The sequence below is a fragment of the Coptis chinensis genome, chromosome 7 (assembly GCF_015680905.1).
Source record: "Coptis chinensis isolate HL-2020 chromosome 7, ASM1568090v1, whole genome shotgun sequence".
Taxonomy (NCBI): Eukaryota; Viridiplantae; Streptophyta; class Magnoliopsida; order Ranunculales; family Ranunculaceae; genus Coptis; species Coptis chinensis.
In genome coordinates this window covers 81491100-81507359 of record NC_141462.1, presented here as the reverse complement: position 1 = coordinate 81507359, position 16260 = coordinate 81491100, and the positions used below count along the sequence as shown (strand labels likewise).

General features: G+C 35.9%; 3 protein-coding genes across 4 annotated transcripts; 1 reads left to right on the top strand and 2 right to left on the bottom strand.

Annotated features, from left to right (window-relative positions):
• Nucleotides 1-1428: 1428 nt before the first annotated feature.
• On the bottom strand, nucleotides 1429-5439 carry LOC147489288 (vesicle-associated membrane protein 727-like). 2 transcript variants are annotated; one of them, XM_086570696.1, is made up of 7 exons: nucleotides 5311-5330; nucleotides 5042-5164; nucleotides 4663-4936; nucleotides 4386-4581; nucleotides 4175-4295; nucleotides 2651-2713; nucleotides 1429-1829 (listed from the first exon to the last, which is right to left on the bottom strand). In XM_086570696.1, the coding sequence occupies exons 3-7, from the start codon at nucleotides 4850-4852 to the stop codon at nucleotides 1686-1688; spliced, it is 714 nt and encodes a 237-aa protein (XP_086426822.1). In that variant the 5' UTR covers nucleotides 4853-4936; nucleotides 5042-5164; nucleotides 5311-5330; the 3' UTR covers nucleotides 1429-1685. The 2 variants fall into 2 exon arrangements, with proteins under 2 accessions (XP_086426822.1, XP_086426821.1); XM_086570695.1 differs by lacking the exon at nucleotides 5042-5164 and having other exon boundaries at nucleotides 5311-5439.
• A 102-nt stretch (nucleotides 5440-5541) lies between these two features.
• Nucleotides 5542-6428, top strand: LOC147489287 (uncharacterized). Its single transcript, XM_086570697.1, has 2 exons — nucleotides 5542-6008; nucleotides 6285-6428. Exons 1-2 carry the CDS (start codon nucleotides 5658-5660, stop codon nucleotides 6366-6368), a joined length of 435 nt encoding a protein of 144 aa, XP_086426823.1. The 5' UTR covers nucleotides 5542-5657; the 3' UTR covers nucleotides 6369-6428.
• A 2821-nt stretch (nucleotides 6429-9249) lies between these two features.
• On the bottom strand, nucleotides 9250-14914 carry LOC147489286 (AMMECR1 family). The gene is made up of 5 exons (XM_086571322.1): nucleotides 14538-14914; nucleotides 13286-13405; nucleotides 12279-12393; nucleotides 11000-11093; nucleotides 9250-9718 (listed from the first exon to the last, which is right to left on the bottom strand). The coding sequence occupies exons 1-5, from the start codon at nucleotides 14639-14641 to the stop codon at nucleotides 9516-9518; spliced, it is 636 nt and encodes a 211-aa protein (XP_086427448.1). The 5' UTR covers nucleotides 14642-14914; the 3' UTR covers nucleotides 9250-9515.
• Between the last annotated feature and the right edge of the window lie 1346 nt (nucleotides 14915-16260).

Below are 16260 nucleotides of genomic sequence, written 5' to 3'. Positions count from 1 at the left end.
TACTATTGTAGCACTCGATCATAGGTCAACAAGAAAGTATCACAAATAAGAAACCAACATACTAGGTCCAGTCTCCATTGCCGCGAGATAGTACCAATATTATGATAATAGCTCTCTTACTTCTGACGAATATTATGAAGAGCATTTCGATATCTGTATAGATAAAATTAAGAATCGTCCTAGTAGCTTTTGGAATTTCTTCTGTCTTCAGGAAAACTAATGACCCCTTAAAACCCAAATAGGTAAGAAAGAAACCGTGAATCAATTTGTTGTATTTAAAACCCAACTGAGTGTTGTTTGGGGAAATTACATTGAAAAGCAAGTTGAAACAAAAAAACAGTTTGTTTCCTTCCTCTGTATGCTGCCCACTTTCTTTGTTCCTTCAGGATTACGCCTTCATCTATAAAACTACAAAATTTGACCTATGGTCATATGCAATCTGCACATGAAGGTGACGACGGACCAGGTATACCATCAAGCACGTCTCCTTTAAGATGATCACATCCAGCTATATACTTGTGTGCATTTCCCATGTGGACTATTAGGTGCTTCTTCTCATTGTCCAAGAGAGACGGAAACTAGTCCGCAGTTTGGCACCTTGCCCCTATCTCGCCACAAAATCGGCCATGTCACTTTATATATTGCAGCTGACAAAGTGTATCTTGGCATTACATTATAATGGAATTCAAGGTCTTCCACTCTCTTGAGTTCACAGCAATTAATCATGAACAGACAGGTCTTCTAAAAAGTTTATTGCACTCCTAGCAATTTGTATGACAATGAAGCATAACAACAAAGTTGCAATGAAGGACAAGAGGAGAACCTGATGGCGGCGTATCCAAGTTATTGTCTTGCTGTTTGTTCAAATAAAAATGTTCTCATGTTCTGCCCAAAAACCATATGATACTTCTACGCCATGGATTTGACGAGACTGGGGCATCCAAATTGGTTCTTCCACACTCTTGATTGAACTGTATATCGGCCAAGCGCCAATATGACGAGATTCCCCAGCAGCATTAGATTTTATCATATATTCATATCCTGCTCGAGTTCAGCCACAATATTCCGCCAATACATCATTTGCGGTCACCATTATATTTAAATAAAATTACTCTACGACGCACATGTGCATAAACATAACCCATGCAATGAGATACAAGCAAATTGTGTTCCCTGAAAACGGACAAGAAAGTATCACTACACCAGCTATGAAAGAGATTCAAATTCCACATCAAGCACAAATATTGGTTTAAGAAATTGGTGAAAATATTAACAATTGAGAGAAAACAGTGCGTAACTAATTGTGTACACTACGAAGTTACAAAGTTACAACTTAAAATACGAAGAAAAAACATCCAAATTTATAGGGGAAGCAATGAAGCATCCAGTGAAGGACAACCATACCATCGCGAAATAAACATGTAAAAGTTTATATCAACCAAAACTATAAATCATATATAGAACCAACCATTTGTATAATTTCAAACAACAGGAGGTAGCCAGTACATATCTACACAACTGTCATATTTTCGTGAAATGACTTCAGTTACTACAATTCACTTTATGCTCAGTGCAAGTGATGTGAAGGGCCATATCTATAAGTTAAACAGGGCTATCACATAGGACTAAGGCTATCACATTCCATCTCTCTATTTAGCACTATTTTCCATGAACACAGGGTCAGGTCAGCATTTGAACCCCTTGCAGACCATCAACCACAGTATAACAATGATGATAAGGACAGCCACTCCCACCATCAGTTTCATTCGAAGGTTCTCCAGCCACATCTTCCGCCGAAGTTGCCTGCCCTGCCTCTGGAAGCTATCAGCCTGGAGACCAAGACAGAGAACCCAAAAGAAATAAACACATCATATCACCCATATAAAACTCTCCAATCCTAAGAAATTCAAGGTATGGACAACCAAAAACACCATAGTAAAACCAACACAAGCTTATCATGTTTGAGAAGAACTTTTATACCTTGATTAGAATACCAGTGCTATCAAGACATATTACTCACATTCATTAATTAAGTTATCAAACAAATTCCATGGTTGACACGGTTTCATGTGCTTAGAATTAAACAAAAGGGGTGGTGATAGGTATCTTTAGGAGGTGCATGTGAATAATTGACATCAAACTAATTACATGTGACAGTTTCCATTCAATTATTGAGGGGAAGAACCTGGCAAAGGTTTCATTGTTTTTAGTTGATAATGTAGACTTATATAGCTAACTCTAGAGGGTTCTTCCTCTCTTCTTGTCCTTAGAAATAGAGAAAAGTGTTCTCACAACAAGAAAGGAAATAGAGCTTGGAGCATTGCATCATAACCTCCACTTGGAGAGAGGTCAATTTTGCGGCGGACACAATGGCAAACTATGGAGTTACTCTGAGTTTTAATGAAACTAGGACTTTTGTTGGCAGGCTTCCAGTACTCCTTATAGAGTGGAGGACCCCCATAGTACTTACTTTAGATTCAAGTGAACTTTGCTACTTAGGTTCACCTATGCTATGTGTAACCACATCAGTATAGGTTGCTTAAACTCTGTATTTTCTTTTCATCACTAATATATTCTTTCTTACCAAGCAAAAAAAAGGAAATAGAGAAAAGTGTGACTCATCATGGCTATTACAAACACAAGAGCATACCTGGAACTGAAGGTTTTCCGTTTTATCTACCAGAAGTTCAATTCTCTCCCCACGATCTAGAACCTGAGAGAAGTGTTATTTATCAGATAATTTAACAAACACCAAACTTAGCTATGAACCAAAAAGATACAAACATAAGGATTTCAAGTTGAATACAAATGAAATAGTTAAAAGATTGAACATCTGTCTCAAAACAGTGTTCACGTTTCTGAAACACTACAAACTTTAAATAATAGCTCCTTAGTTTACCCCGTCTTCTGTATTTCAAAAAACCTCGTTCTCTTAAGTAGCTATTCTTATGCAGGATCAGAAGACGTGTAACATGCTTACAGAACTGCACTTTAAAAAACCTCATTCTCTTAAGTAGCTATAGCTATTCTTTAGCTGGTAATGTCTTAGTAACTCAATCAGCCACAATGTAGTCCTTTTGTGTTTATTTGCTCCAATAGAATATAGTCAATTTGATAACATTTTCTTGTTTATTTGTGTGATGAACATTCTTGCTCATAATAAAATGTATATTAGGAATGTCAAAAGGCTGGAGGATACCATGTGAACAACCTTTTCGATATGGAAAATACATGCAGTAATATACTGAAAGTTTGAAACAAGTTCTATATTATGAAAATAAAACAGCAACAAAGAAGTCTCCAAGCACGGAAAAAGAGTAGACAGCAAGAGAATCCAAAAAAACCAAAAAAAGTTCAAATAAAAGGTAAGTAACATAGACAGTTCATGTTGTTAAAAAAATCCGTGCCGGACATACAAACACATAGACACTCGTGTCTGATACATGTTATGCATACAATTACAATATAGGGTTTCTTCTATACCCTAAAAGACTAAGAAAATAATCTATGAACATAGTTCCAACTCCATGGTATGCCACTTTCATAGTTATTTATTTGTAAGGAGGCACTTTGTAAGGTCTTGAACCCAAGAATTTCTTGTGTAACAACAGAATAGTAATAGTTTTGTCGGTGTATCCGTGTCACAGTGACTTTAAAAAAAGGTCAAGGAGGAAGTCAGTAACACTTTTTTTTTGTAAGTATACCCAATATGGGTAATCCTAATAGAGTAAGAATTTTGTCAGAAGCTCAAAGTGCACTCATAGTTCAGCACTCAAATGTATGCAAACAAAACAGGATAAAGAATATTGAGTTTTCTAAATTACTAGATCAGAACATCATTCTAACTAAGAAAATAAGACCAAGCCCTACTTAACATAGAGAATCAACTAAACAGAGAAATATCATCCAACAACCTAGTGTTGGCAAAGATCGCTGTCTCTTTTTATTATTCAATTAATTAAAACCGTTCAAGGAAAAGTTGCATGTCGTTGGGCATCACATTGTTAGGGAATAAAGTGCAAGTGACAAAAATGTACAAATGTTTAGGGGTATCATGTTTTTGTGCATGTGACCTAAACTGATGAAACAAAGAGATCAAAATGAAATGGACAGAAAAGCAAATTATCAGTAATAGAGGATAACGGAGATAAACATCAAGTATAAAATGACAGACCTTCTCAATGTTGTCCATCATTATGCCTTTAACCTCCGTTATTTGTGCCTTCAATTTGGATAGCTTACTCATCTCTTCTGGATGATTTGTGCAATATTCCATGTGTTCCTTAAGTTTAGGCCTGTCTCAGAAAATGAATTCTACAAGCTTTAAAGACTTGGATAGCCAATTCCAAGAAGTCGGAGAAAACTTCACAGAAAGTTACACCTACCCAAATTCCCTATCAAGATTGTATGCAATACTAAATCTGTCCTCAAATAAATCTTCATCTTCTTCGTCTGCGAGAGGGTGAGGACCCTCACTACCAATACTTGCCCCATAACGCTGCTTAAAATCATCTTTAACTCTATCAAGAAACACAAAAGGAACACTCCTCCCAACTGCTTCATCCACCACAACAAGAAAAACTGCAATACGAGGGAACTGTTTTAATTAATAACGACGTGGCTAAAAGATAAACCACAGTGAAGTCAAAATTTGGAGCCTACCAAACCCACTATCAATGAGAAAGTTGAATGTATGGCCATCACATGAGTAAGTGTACTTGTTGCTATTAGACGGCAGCTTCTGTAAGCATTGGACTGCAATAGTACTGAAATTCCCCGAAAATGATGTGTGCTCCGCCAACACAACATTCCCCCTCGCAACAAAACTGTATATTAAGCCTTTTTGGCTCATGGTTCAGCCTCTCAGATACCAATTCCAATAGAGATCCAAAAAGAAGATCAACACTTTCCTACTAGACTGCAACTTTACAGAAATCTGTATTTATTGAAGATGAAATTCATTCATAACTTGTAACCATGGTAATTCTAAGAGAAATACTAAAAATAAATACAATCGCATTCAGTCATAAACTACACAAACATGTATGACAACAGGTGCTCCCCAACAACTATTCGCAGGTGGAACAAAATATATACTAAAAGCATCTACTTCCTAATTTGTAGAAATGGCGAGAGCGTTTTGCTTTTCATACAGGGCCCACCCCTACAAAGGTAAAATAATACATAACTGGATCTCCACTTGCAAAAAAACTAGATTGATTTCAACTAATTTTGTCACATACCAGACTAACTAGTCTATCTAATTAAATAAATTTCAATAAAGCAAAAGAAAATTAAAAGTTTACAAACCTGAAAACCCCTACGAAGTACGAACAAATGTTTATTACTTCGTGGGGAAGGTTTTTATAACATTATAATTTTGCGTTTACTTTATTACGAAAATATCCAAAATATTCATCGATATTACGAAAACAACCTCGAGTACCCACACGACACGCGTCGATGTCGATGCTCAGGTGATACAATTTGTATTTACCTCGTATTTCTATTTCGAAAAAGGATATATACATATATACCGAAATAGAAGTTGTTTAGTTCTGATACAACTCAAATTATGATTCTTCGATTATTATAAATAAATACGTGATCATGTATATTTCCTTGCGAAATCAGAGTTTAGAAGATTGACATTAGTCATGCTGAACGAGAATGAAAAAAGTGTGTTGGAGAAGTGCGAGGCAATTAAAGCACAGCAACTAGCACAACTTAAGTTACAGCAGGAAAGATTTCAAGTTCATTCGCCACCACGACAACCAATAAATTTTAAAGTAGTGACAATGGAAGAACAACCAGAAGAAGCAGGGAAGAAGACGATGGATTTTGAATCTAGTATTGACTACGACAAGTTAACGTCGTTTGCGAGAAAAGATAACTCGTTTTTTACACCATGGAATGGGGATACTACTGAAGATAAGCCTGAAACAACAGATAATCCTTTGAAGAATCCTCCTTTGAAATCTAATCCCCATTCTTTCTTTGTTAATGAGGTACGTAACACATTAACACACTCTCCTAATTAGATATATGATTGACTTGCATGCATGCATGCATGCATATATGTTAGCAAGATAATTATTTTGTGTTGCAATAAGTTGAGCATGGTATAGACCAAAGACCATGGAGTACGTCACATTAAATCAGGGGGAAAAAAATTGATGATGACAAAATCGAATTAAAGGTGCATGTTAGCTAGCAGTAATGTACGTCTGCGAAAAAAAACAGAGCTGTATTTTCTAACTTTAAGTGAATTTGATATATTGTAGGTCTTGGACATGAAGCCACCCAAATATCCGAAGGCAATGACCGGATTTCAGGGCGACAGCAAGTTGGAGCATGCAAAGACTTGAGGATGGTAGACAAACCATATGATTAGGATTTTCAGCGGCCATTCTTGCTATTTATTGTTCTTTTTTATGTGATCGGTGCACAATGACACATTAATTTGTGGGAGCTACTGATAATTTCATTAGTAGTTTACACGTACTGTTTACAGAATTGTTAAAATTCGTAGTTGGATTCTATTGACCCTTGTTACAAGATCAAAATTTTGGGTTATTTTTCATGATTGATATCAAGAAGAAAAATATATATATAATTACCACTAACAATTCCTATATAAATATGTTGAATCATTGAACAATGGTTATCACACGATATTCCTCATCAATTCCACGATGTAACTTATTAGAATATGTTAGTATTAGTATATGTCCAATATGGAAAGTCTCATGTTTCTATAAGTGTGGACATCCATATCTAGTAGTTGCTATTATCATATTTTAGGTTAATTAGTATAACTATGTAACTCTGGATAGAGAACAAACTCTCTCTCTCAGACCCAAGAACTCTCTAATCCTAATCAATCTCTAGTCTTTTCTGTTCTTATTCTTGGTTTCTCTAATATATCAATGTTACAACTCTCCTAGCATCACCACTAACATAGAATTTAATTAACATGGTATCAGAGCGAGGTTCAGTGGTATGCTAGGAAATGAATCCCTCACCAAGAAACAAAATCAAGTTTATTTAAGTTTTTCAGTATAGTATTCAAGTCAAGTTTCAAGAAGAAGAAAGATTTCTCACAAGAAGAAGTTTTTATATCTCAATTCAAGTTTCAATTTTTTTCTTTGGCGAGTTTACTGTTCACGGTATTGTTCACCATCAAGACCACGCGGTATTATTCACCTGCATCGCTCACGGTACTATTCATCGCCATGTTAAAGTAAGTTTTAAAGATTCCGTTAGTGTTTAAAGTTTGTTTGAAGAATGTTAGGAGAGATCCCAAGTTTCTCAATATTGGTTTCTTAGTATTGTTTCACTTCTCGCAATCTATGTCTTCCTATTATAGTTATATCTCTTTGTCTTAGTATTGATAAGAGGGGTACAATCTCTCAGTATCCCGGAGTCTTTGGCCTTAATGAGACAAAAATTAAATTGCTAAAAACAATAGACGCTCATGCCTCCACACATAAGTTTTTCATAGATTTTTGAAGTATCAAGCCTTTGGAAGGTAGTTTGCACTCTCATCCGATTGGAGGGTATTATTGTTTGTATGCCATTATGGATGTTTGGGTTTCTAGCTTCCGCCATCGTTGGTATTGATGCCGCCTTCATCTCAAAAAAACTAAATTGTTTTTAGAACATGATCAAGTTGTTTGTTGGAAGTATTATAGGGGCACATGACCTCTATCTCACGAGGAATTATTTTTTCCATCTTCCACTTTCCTCGGTTATACAAATGATCATAAAAAGGCAAATCTATAACCCACCTTTCATCCTCTATAGTGAGTATTGTTTGATGCATGTTACATTTAGAATTTTTTTGTGAATTGGAGTATGAGGTATAGTTTTTGAAGTGGGCATTGGTTGGTTGTATAAGTTGGTATTTAGTTTTCTCATTTCAAGTTCAAGTTCGGAATAGACAAGCCTTTGTATGTTTCAAAAATAAACCGACTTGTATATTCCAACTCGAGAGGGGGAATAGGGAGATATGAAGACATTCAAGAGTATATGAAGGAAGGAGAATATGGAGACGATGAGGAAGAGTACTCATGTCTCTATAAACTAAATAACGAAATCTCCAAAAATCAAGCCTTGATTGAACTCTTCATGACAAGGCATATCCACTATTCATCTTCAAGATTCGTAATAATTAATGGCATCAAAGTCTCAACCGCATTATGTTTTCGTAGCAAATATATAAAGCCTCAACTACAAGTATGTTTCAGAGTACTCATAATAGTATTTTGTTAACATTAACAATGACATTGATAGTAGCGAAAAAGAAGAAAATCACATCAAGTCGTCGTTATTGTTTTCATTTTATATTATGAAATGAAAATCATAACAAAATAATGGAGTAAGTAGTAGCCAAAAATACTAAACCGGTGTTATGATTTCAAATTTAGATGTGGTACACCTTCAAGATTCAAAACTAGGTCATTGCCTACACCGAAAAGCGGTTTCACCTCGACGCCTCAACAATTGTTCGAAATTCTTCAACTAAAGACAGTTTATGCAAAAGGAGGAGCAATTATATTATCTTTTGTTTTTGTAATCCAAGTTATAATTTGCATAGTTTAATTGAAATGAATTAACTATAATTGAATTAACCTTAATGAATAACAAACGGGGGGAGTATTAGAATATGTTAATATTAGTATATGTCCAATATGGAAAGTCCCATATTTCTATAAGTGTGGACATCCATATCTAGTAGTTGCTATTATCATATTTTAGGTTAATTAGTATAAGTATGTAACCCTGGATAGATAACAAACTCTCTCTCTCAGACCCAAAAACTCTCTAACCCTAATCAATCTCTAGTCTTCTCTTTTTATTCTTGGTTTCTCTAATATATCAATGTTTCAACTCTCCTAACGCATCACCACTAACATAGAATTTAACATAACTATCTAAGTCCTTCAAGTTATTTTCCGGAATCAGTACAAAAACATGGTATATTACTTGGTCTTGGGCTTGGGGGCAATCATTGAAAGGAGAGCAAGTTCGAAACGATGTGGCCTTTAAAGGTAGGCCTTCTCTTCTGGGACATTAACCACGCCGCACGGCTATCTCCGTTGCGTTGCATACTTGCATGCTTAAATAGTTAAATCCTTCTTCTTATAGCCAAAAGCGATACTAATATGCACCTGACAGAAACAAAAAGCCATATTTCTAAACACAAAAAAAAACATTACGTAAAAAAATAAGAATAAGAAGAAGATGGAGGTTGTGAAGATCCTCTTCCTTGAGGGCAAATTTACATGCTTCAAGTCTGACACACATGCAACATTGCCAAATGAAGATGCATAGTTTGAATATCTGTGGAGTACAAGATAAGTTATTCCTTTTTCTCTTCAATCCAAATGAACTTGAAGAAAATTGGAAACAGAATATTTGAGCAAAGGGATGGAATACAGCTAAATTTTTTCCCAGCCCATGTTCTTACAAATCAAATCAGTTCTGTCTTCAATTAGAACTGTTTGGAACAATCAACGCTTAATCTTGACCCCATTAACAGTAGGGGCCTCCTCTCTAGTCACCTCGACATAAGAGGAGTACTCGCTATAGTTCATAGTGTATACTGAACTTTGGTAACGAGTTAGGCGGATCTGCTTCCGAAGCGACTCGGTGATGGTCCCATTAAAACCAGCTTTTCGCATCAGTGAGTCAATTGCCTCAGTCCTGGTCCAACCTGAAACCAGATATCGAGACACAGATGTTATGACACTTCTTCCAAATCCCTGGTGCAAATGAATCTCAATCCTTCATCTAGGATGTCCTCGTACTGCATCAGGATAAGTGAGATGGAGTGGAAGAGGGTGACACAACAGGGTAGTTCATCTGGTTACACATTTAGTATCATCTCTTTGCATAAAAACAATTTCTTATTCAGTTTAAAGATGAAGCTATAAAAGAAAATTCTGAATACTCAACTTAGCGATGAAAAATATATTGTTGTACAAAACTAAACTGAAATAGCCAAAACGGAACACTAGAATATGCAAGGTCTCTACAATGCCCAAGAATGATGTTATGCAGTAAGCAAATCTTCGTGCTCCAAGTACCAAGAATCATCTCGTATGAATACATTTCTTATTCTGGTAAAAATAAATAAAGCCCAACACAAATATTCGGTAGATAACTTAGTTAACCCCATTAAAGAATGCTGTTGTACAGTAAGCATGTGTTAATGTTACTAAGTAATGGGTTCATGCTACTAAGCTATGGATCACGCCTTTAATTTGAGTCCTGGTCTAAGAACTAACATCTGAAGCGTTAGCGACTGATCAAGAAGCGAGGAAGGGAGCCGACTAAGCACTTTATAACTATCCCAAATAAAGAAGGAAATGAATAGTAGTAGAACTAACCAAATTAAACGACTTTGATCCATGTGGAAAGAAAGGAATCTATGTGGAACTGCTTTTTGCAAGGACCAAGACTCTGTGCTCTTAAAGTCTTACTCTGCTTAGTAAGAATGAATAAAGCAATCCAAAGAACAGTAAATAAGCCCCTAAAAAAAGTAATCCATTTCTCTCTTTTTCTTCTCACTCTCTCACACAGTTTTAATGGTCATGAAGTCCTGGGGAGATGCAGTAGTATTCATAAGGTTGAGACTTGAAATAAACTTAAAATAAGAGGAGGAGTGCATTATAACCAACAGTCACATATATTAGAGACCACATTTTATCAAAGAAAGCTGCATCTATCCTAAATGTTTCTGTTCAAAATCTTTAAAGTAAAAATGTCATGACTACTGATGTTCAACTCTACTTTTAGTTATTTTTTTGTATTGGCAAGCCTGTTTCAAATAAGATCAGCTCATTGATGCTGGCGGGGTTCGACCCCCAGACCTCTGGCATCATCACCCAAAGATTTTACCAGTTTTGCTAGTTGGCAGCTGCTACTTCAGTTATTATTGGAGGAAGCACATGAAGGCTATGATGGCAACGGAAACAGGAAAGTACATACAGACCTTCATGTTCCGCCACCTCAGGCAAGTATGTAGCGCTTCTCCTCACGTTATAATCAGGGTCAGTAAATTCAATTATCATGCCATGCTTTCCAACCTACAACAATATTCATACAATGTCAGATTGGAAAGTCACACAAAAAATATATAAACCAGACCGGTTAAACAAATCTTCATGGTCAGATGAGACACGGGCAAAAGACAGACTCCAAGACACATCACACAGAGTAAAAGAAGAAATAGGGTGAGAATCCCAAAATGGCCTCTCTATGTCATACACGCGGTGCATGCTCAGAGCCATCGATTGACTCATGATGCGCATGATCACAATAATCAAGCATAGTTGTCCATGTTTTCCAATTTATTTTGTTCTTTGGGCAGTGTGACTCTGGTGGTCGAGACCATTCAACCCAAGGTCTCTATTAGTATGGTATGCGTCCTCATTTCTTGTACTAGCGTGTCCATATGCCATATAGCAGGTCGTCATATACGGCCTATTGTACTTTCTAATTCAATTATTAATATCCTTACCACTTTAAGGTGAAAAGCATATATCCTTGAAAAGTTAAAATAAAAACTATCATTGGTGCATATGGCTTTGTCTTCTCATACGTAAATGTCCATGCATACAGCCTGTTATCATTTCTAGTAATGATATCCTGTGAAATGAAAGGAAAATTTATATTTGTATTCACAAATAAGAAGCAGGGCTCTTCATTTAGGCCAACTTTTGTCTAATAAAATCGATCGAGGAGACCTGTCTTGTGCAGTCAAGAGTGTGGGTGCCTGAACAAGGTGTAAGAGCTGCGCCTGAACGAGACACATGCTCATACACATCCGCAAACACAATCAAAACAGAAAAAGTATCGTGTATTGAATAAACTAAACAAATGTATCTTCCTTTTAGTCCAGTTTTCATAAAGTAAAAAGATGTGTGCATGCATGCAGCCATGCATAAATACAGTGGAAATACACTCATACACAGACAAGACAAGTCCATAAATGAATAAACTCTTATGTTCTGTAGTAAGCATATAGGGATATAATGTATATGGACTTACTGTTTATACAGAGAAAATTTTCTAACCAAATAAGAAAAACCCTTATAGTGACACCTCACATAGTCACATGTTTTGTTTCAAAAATAAAACAAAACAAATCAAATCAAATGAGTTAACCAGGAGACGACGGGTAGGCACACTCCCTAAGGTGTTAATTGGATTTGCATACTTGCTGTAGAAGATGTTAAAACTTAAAAGTGATTGAAGGGAAAGTGGCTAACCTCCCAGTCAAAAGCATGTTGAGCAATTTCATAATCAGTGAGAATGGATACTGTACATTCCAAATACGGTAATTCTTTGGGTTGTATGGGGGGGAAGCGACGGTCCCTCAGAGCACTGCAGACAGACAAATCAAAAGATGTTGTTATGAAGTGAAGCAAATACAACGTCCTCTTGAAAAAAAAAAAAAAAACAAACAAACAAACAAGATGACCATGACAAGGACATTAGTGAGATGGTTCCAATTGGCTGACAAATTGTCAAATTCTATTCTTGGTCCTGTTCGATTATTGGCATAAGGAATCTCACTGTGATATTTGGGTGATTACCCAATATGGTACATGTGCAAATCGGGTCTAGCCTGTGTGCTCTATTGTGTCCCCTTGTCCATAAAAAGTTTGTACTTTTTGCACATGCACGCTTCAGCTAAGTCTACTTGTTATAGTGATCAACCATATTGTCCATGTGTTAATGAGCATGGAAGGATGGTGAGGGATGGCTTGATGACTGGTCACATCCAGCATTCCATAACGGCTTTTGCTTGTCTCTGGGATATCTTTCTGGTAGTTACCTACCTTCACTTTATAGAGCTTGTAAGCAATTGTTGCACCCCCAACGATAACTCTCCACTCTATGGAAATGTAGTTCATTTCGAGAACTAACAAACAGTAATTTCAAACCCAAACAACGTCTACAAAAGTATTGTATTGCTTTTTTTTTTATATAATTACAAAAGTATGGTATTGCTAAAACCTTTACTCAAATATTCGAGACAGAATCCTTCCTGAATACTTTGATTTGATCAAATATAAGTGTTCACATTTCTTATTATAATGGTCCCTTCAGTTTTCCGGGGCAGGCACTCTGCACTTGTTTTACTCCTACTTAAACTGTATAAATTATTGGTTGTACGCCAACATGTCTAACTAGATACAACTAAAACATATAGATGAGAGATCTATAGAGAACGAGAGAGAGAGAGCACTCAATCACTTCAAATGTAACTAACCTTGTTAGAGCATAGTCTTTAAATCCGTTAATTAAGGCACGTGCTTCTAAAGTTCCAATGCATCCACGTAAACGAGGCTCCCCGCCATTTACCACTTTCTTCCATGTGACAAACAATGGACTGAAATAGAGAAACAAATTTCCTCAGGAGGATGAGATTACTCAACAAGGTATAAAAAACCAACACATGTCACAAGTTCATTTTAACAAAAGGATGCACCCTACCCCCCCTACTACAAAAACCAAACCCGACATAAAGGCAATTATTGAACACTTTAGTAAACAATAGTAGGAACCTCCACTTTATATAAATTTGTAGTCTCCTTACCAAAAATCCACCTAAAGAAAAATTATAACCAACCTTACAAGATACATAAGTAAATGTTCTTTCCAGATAATTTTGTAACAGAATTTAGATCATATTAACAAGACATCCTTCACACATTGATGACCTGCAAGACATCCTTCAGGTTTAGCTTTAATAACTGCCAAAACAACCTACATTCTACAGAAATTAAAGATAAGATACCTTTTTTGTAGCCACTTTATCATCTTCTTTCCTTACTTCCATCTCTTTTTTCTAGACTATCCAGTTTTAAATCTTTACAAGTTTTCACTTCTTGTTTCATGATGGCGTCTATTGAATTTTCTCATGAATCATGTGACACTACAGACTATTTATGCCATTTGGAGAGAACAGAAGAACCACATCTAAAGTGGAGCTACCACACGTGAAGAAGTCATTTCTAGCATCAAAGAGGATCTTAAACTCCAAATGAGAGAGGGGCATTGAGGACATGCAGAGAAGAAAAAATTTAATAGGAAGAATTAATCTTCAAGTATCATTGAAATAGAAGAAGCCAAAACAATGCAGCTGGGAAGGCCCAGGAACAGACAGAGCTTGAGATTGGATACCACAGCAGTTTATCTGTAGACTTTCAAGCAGTTGTCACTGGACTGAACATAGTTATTTGAACTGGGATAAAGGCACCAACTAGTTTTGGGGATTGATTTCAAGTTGGCTATAGACTTCCTACTGGGGATAACCAAGAGTTGATGGAGTATGAAATTTTCTACAACAATATCAAGAAAATAACATGCCCATTAAGATGAGATTTAGTCATGCAGATTTTAGTACAAACCCCATCCCACTCCCTCAAAATCTATGGGAACCAAGATCAGACCAAGAAACTGAAATATACAAAACAATTGATTTACCGTTAGTGTATTAAAAAAGGATAGAGAACACTTACTGATGACCATCATCAAAAGCAGGTGGAGGAGGTTGTTGAGTGTTATAGTGAGCAATAAGTGTATCATAGCAATAAACCACCATTTCTTGATTTGCAGATACCATTTTCAAGAGCAAAAAAATGGGTATTCAAACAGCTGATTTCCAAGATCAATCAAATAAAGTTTGTTGAATCAATAATGAATAAGGACAACAATGGTAAGTCTTTTTTCTTTTTACAGCTTTCGTGTTTATTCTTTCTCTCTTTAAAACGATTATTGTTTTGAAAAAGGAGATGGAGATATACTGCACCCAGATGGTAAATTCTTGATTCCGTGCTTTTCAAGGAAAATTGACACGCCATGGCTTGCGTGGGTGAAGTTTTTCATGGGGAGACGTGGTGCAAGTTTAACCGAATGTGCAGAATATCACAGAAGAATCTTTTCTTTCCAATGCAATTAATCCGAGTGTAAAAGACCCTCTTGTCTGAAATGGGTGGAAATGTTACGTCATTTGTCGAATAACTTTATTTTTGGCGGACCCTTGCACACCTGTTGGAATATCTATGGCTGTGTTTGTTTAGTAGCAAATTGGGATGGCAAATTTTATTTTTCCACAAGATGTACCATTTACCAGTGTTTGACTGTTTGGGTGTATTTGCCTGCAAATTAAATTTTTCTACTGGAAATAGGAAAATAGAATTTATCTCCCCTAAACTCTTTTGCCAATAATAAAATGACCCAAATTTGCCACTCTCTCTCTCACACACACACAGATTGGTGGTGGTGTAGGTTAATTATTTCTGCAATCACAATTTAATTATCAGGTATGGAATCCAATAACCCCAAAGTATCAATTGATTCCACTAATGAATTTCATGTTTAATTGATTACATGAATCAATTTCATGTTTTTTATCCATATTTTGTTCCATTTTAAAGATCAATTTGAAGCTGTTAATCTAGCTATTCATATTTATTGAATTTGAAGTTGATAATTTAGTTATTTATGTTTAATTAATTATTTAGATAGTGATTTGTTGTTTGATGGAGTACAAAGTCAAAACGCTAGCTATGATGGAGTATTCATTGAAGGAGCTTTGGTCGAGAGGTGTATCATCTGTGATGATTTGCAAGTAATGGCAGCGTCCATGTCTAGTTTCATGTTGTAGACTTATATAGTGTTGTTCATATTTAATTGTTGTAAATTACTTACTTTACGAAAATAGGCATTGTTGACCGGAAATTTAAAGTCAAGTTTATACTTGGGAAATAAACTAATGAGTTTCTGTATACCGAAACAACGAGTGATTTCATTGATCGGCTCTTCAGTGATGTTGGTGGTGTGTGCTCTCAGCAGGTGGTGGTAGTGTGCCAGTGTGGTGAGTGTGTTTGAGTGTGTGCGCAGGTGGTGGTGGTGGTGTGTTTGTTGCTTTGCTTTGGTTTGGTTTGGTTTTCTTTCGTTTTGGTTTTGATTTTACTAAAAATAGTGTCTGTTGAACAAGGGTTGTGGATTTTGTTGAACTATTTCGTTGACGGACATGATAATATGCTTGACTATTGTTTAAATGGACATGGTATGATATGAACTATTTTGTTGATGGACAAATGAATATGAGACTATTTCGTTGATAATAACTAGATAGAGTATTCAAACTTTAGCATTTTCGTTCTTAAAAGTATTGATATTGTTGTTAGAAGTAACGAACAGTTTGTGTTTAATTCTTAGAAGTTGGGTTTAGGTGGT

What these genes read in the sequence shown, in the direction of transcription:
- LOC147489288 (XM_086570695.1), bottom strand. Translation starts at nt 4,852, where the DNA reads ATGAGCCAAAAAGGCTTAATATACAGTTTTGTTGCGAGGGGGAATGTT. An exon ending in TGATGGACAACATTGAGAAG is followed by an intron (nt 2,714 to 4,174) that starts GTCTGTCATTTT and finishes CACTTCTCTCAG; the next exon opens with GTTCTAGATCGTGGGGAGAG. An exon ending in CGGAAAACCTTCAGTTCCAG is followed by an intron (nt 1,830 to 2,650) that starts GTATGCTCTTGT and finishes CTTGGTCTCCAG; the next exon opens with GCTGATAGCTTCCAGAGGCA.
- LOC147489287 (XM_086570697.1), top strand. Translation starts at nt 5,658, where the DNA reads ATGCTGAACGAGAATGAAAAAAGTGTGTTGGAGAAGTGCGAGGCAATT. An exon ending in ATTCTTTCTTTGTTAATGAG is followed by an intron (nt 6,009 to 6,284) that starts GTACGTAACACA and finishes GATATATTGTAG; the next exon opens with GTCTTGGACATGAAGCCACC.
- LOC147489286 (XM_086571322.1), bottom strand. Translation starts at nt 14,641, where the DNA reads ATGGTATCTGCAAATCAAGAAATGGTGGTTTATTGCTATGATACACTT. An exon ending in GCTTTTGATGATGGTCATCA is followed by an intron (nt 13,406 to 14,537) that starts GTAAGTGTTCTC and finishes TCTCTATTTCAG; the next exon opens with TCCATTGTTTGTCACATGGA. An exon ending in TGAGGTGGCGGAACATGAAG is followed by an intron (nt 9,719 to 10,999) that starts GTCTGTATGTAC and finishes ATCTGGTTTCAG; the next exon opens with GTTGGACCAGGACTGAGGCA.